General features: G+C 42.1%; 1 protein-coding gene across 2 annotated transcripts in view; it reads right to left on the reverse strand.

Moving 5' to 3' along the window:
- The window catches only part of LOC112265447 (short transient receptor potential channel 4-like), an 18,772-nt gene that overhangs the window by 9,319 nt on the left and 6,953 nt on the right, over positions 1-2,500 (reverse strand). For both annotated transcript variants that reach the window (XM_042296115.1, XM_042296116.1), the window contains 3 exons: positions 1,099-1,239; positions 699-875; positions 103-303 (listed from right to left, as the gene is read on the reverse strand). In XM_042296115.1, coding sequence (XP_042152049.1) covers positions 103-303; positions 699-875; positions 1,099-1,239 — 519 coding nt within the window. The remainder of the gene's footprint in view (positions 1-102; positions 304-698; positions 876-1,098; positions 1,240-2,500) is intronic.

Below are 2,500 nucleotides of genomic sequence, written 5' to 3' on the forward strand. Positions count from 1 at the left end.
TATACTAAAGACATTGGGAGGGAGAGCCACCTGGCTGAGCTTCAACATGCAGTAAAATAAGAATAAACACACCTTCCTGAGGAAACATGGGTTATGTCTTACCTCTTTCTGTGTGTATTTGATAGCCAGTTTGAGTCTGGCCAGATCGTTGGTGTTCTCATCCAGTAGAGGGTTGATGTCATCTCTGTAGTTCAGGATCAGCTCTAGTTCTCTGGAACTTCTGGTTTGGTCCAACAGGTCCTTGGCAAACTGTTTACACTGCTGAGATAACTCCTCATACTCCGACTTAAACTCATTCTCTACCTGAAACAGACAGAAACTGTTAGTTAACAGTCAATAAACTAGTTAATAACTCTTTATAAAACCTTTATATGGCCAGGACAACTCCTCATACTCCGACATAAACTCTTTCTCCACCTGAAACAGGAATAAACTGTTAGTTAAAAGTCGAGCACAAAAAAACACTGTCATACAACACGGTCCATCTCCTAATAGGCAGAAGATGGGCATCTGTGCACTCTCTTGTGGAGGCCTTATGTTCCACATAAGAATGAAGAGGATAAAGTCAATTCATAGTCCATAAACTGATTATAAAGTACTTACACTGCTGAGACAACTCCTCACTCTTCTTTGACTCATTCTCCACCTCAATTGAATTAAATTAAATAAACGTAGCAAATATCTGTTAAAACCCCCACCTTGCTGAGTTCCTGTAGTTCCCAGGAGAGCTGAAAGGCTGTGAGGAAAGGGTCTTCACTGGAGAGGGCCAGGAGTGATGGGCTGGCCAGGGCCTTGTAGATGTTGAGACGTGAGCGGGAGTGACGAAGACTATCCACATCAGAGCTGGACACGCACTCCATGCAGTTACAGCGCACCTGGAACAGTTGGGTTAGGGTTAGGGGGTTAGAGTTAGGGGATGGAGGGCAGTAACTATCATACTGTACTCTACTATTGTATCATACTGTATAGTGTAGTGTAGCCTGCTGTGACTATTGTACTGTACTACATTACATACTATATCATACTGTAGCATTTAGTACTTAATCATTTACCATAGTACTACACCATAGTGTAGCATATATCCTGGTTCAGACTCACCTCATGTGGCTGGGGCATGGACACCCCCTTCTGCACCAGCAGTTTGATGATCTCATAGTTGTTGGTGTGTGCTGCCAGGATGATGGGTGTGATGTCAGGAGTAAAGTTAGAGAACTGCTTGTCCAATAGGATGGGAGGAACCTGGAGGGATGGCGGGGCAAAGATAAATAAGGGTTATAGTCAGACAGGGATGATGATGGGCAAGAGAGAAGATATGTGTTCAATCCAGATATCGATTGAAGAAGAAAACTGAATTAGACAAAACTGAATTAATAACAACATTGTAGTATTATCAATATCAATACCATAATGTTTCGTTATGAACCAATACAATAGAGGTACATGGCTTAGGTTTTACTTGAGAAGTAGCTGTGTGTGTGTGTGTGTGTGTGTGTGTGTGTGTGTGTGTGTGTGTGTGTTGTGTGATTGTTCGTGCGTGCGTGTGTGTTTGTGCGTGCGTGCGTGTGTGTGCGTGCCTGTGTGTTTGTGCGTGTGTGTGCCTGTTTGTTTGTGCGTGTGTGCGTGCGTGCGTGCGCGTGCCTGTGTGTGTGTGTGTGCGTGCGTGCCTGTTTGTTTGTGTGTGCGTGCGTGTGTGTGTGTGCGTGCCTGTGTGCGTGTCTAAAAACAGGCTTTTAGACATTTTTGCAAATATGTTGATATCAGAATTGATATCAGAGTTACACAAGTATTCAAACCATTACTCAGTACTTTGTTGAAGCACCTTTTGGCAGCAATTACAGCCTCATGTCTTCTTGGGTATGACACTACAAGCTTGGCACACCTGTTTTGGGGGAGTTTCTCCCATTCTTCTCTGCAGATCCTCTCAAGCTGTCAGGTTGGATGAGGAGCGTCGTAAAAAATGTACTGTTTTGCTTGGATATTATGGGGAATTGTGTATAGATTGATGAGGAACATTTTAAATGTAACATATTTTAGAATAAGGCAGTAACATAACAAAATGTGGAAAAGGGAAGGGGTCTGAATACTTTCCAAATGCACTGTACGTGCTACCTCCTGGTGAGGTCATTCGGAAACACCATACCAACACACAACTGTACATTTCGATGAAACATGGCGAAGCCCCAAAATTGCCTACCATGGAAGACTGTGTTTCAGACAAAAGGAAGTGGATGGTGGCACATTTGTTACTTTTAAACTCGGACAAAACAGAGGTCCCAAGAAACAAAGAGATCTGCTGTTTGATCTGACAATTAATCTCATCACATATAAAACTATGAAAGGATCTCAGTGTTACTCCGTACCCTGATCTCTCTTTTGACAAACATAAAAAATATTTAAAGAGCATATTGTTTTAATCTTCTTATCATTGCAAAAATCTGAAACTTTTTTGTCAAACATTATGCAGAAATGCTGATCCATGATTTTGTCACTTCAAGATTAG

This window comes from Oncorhynchus tshawytscha, linkage group LG13, assembly GCF_018296145.1.
Source record: "Oncorhynchus tshawytscha isolate Ot180627B linkage group LG13, Otsh_v2.0, whole genome shotgun sequence".
Lineage (NCBI taxonomy): Eukaryota > Metazoa > Chordata > Actinopteri > Salmoniformes > Salmonidae > Oncorhynchus > Oncorhynchus tshawytscha.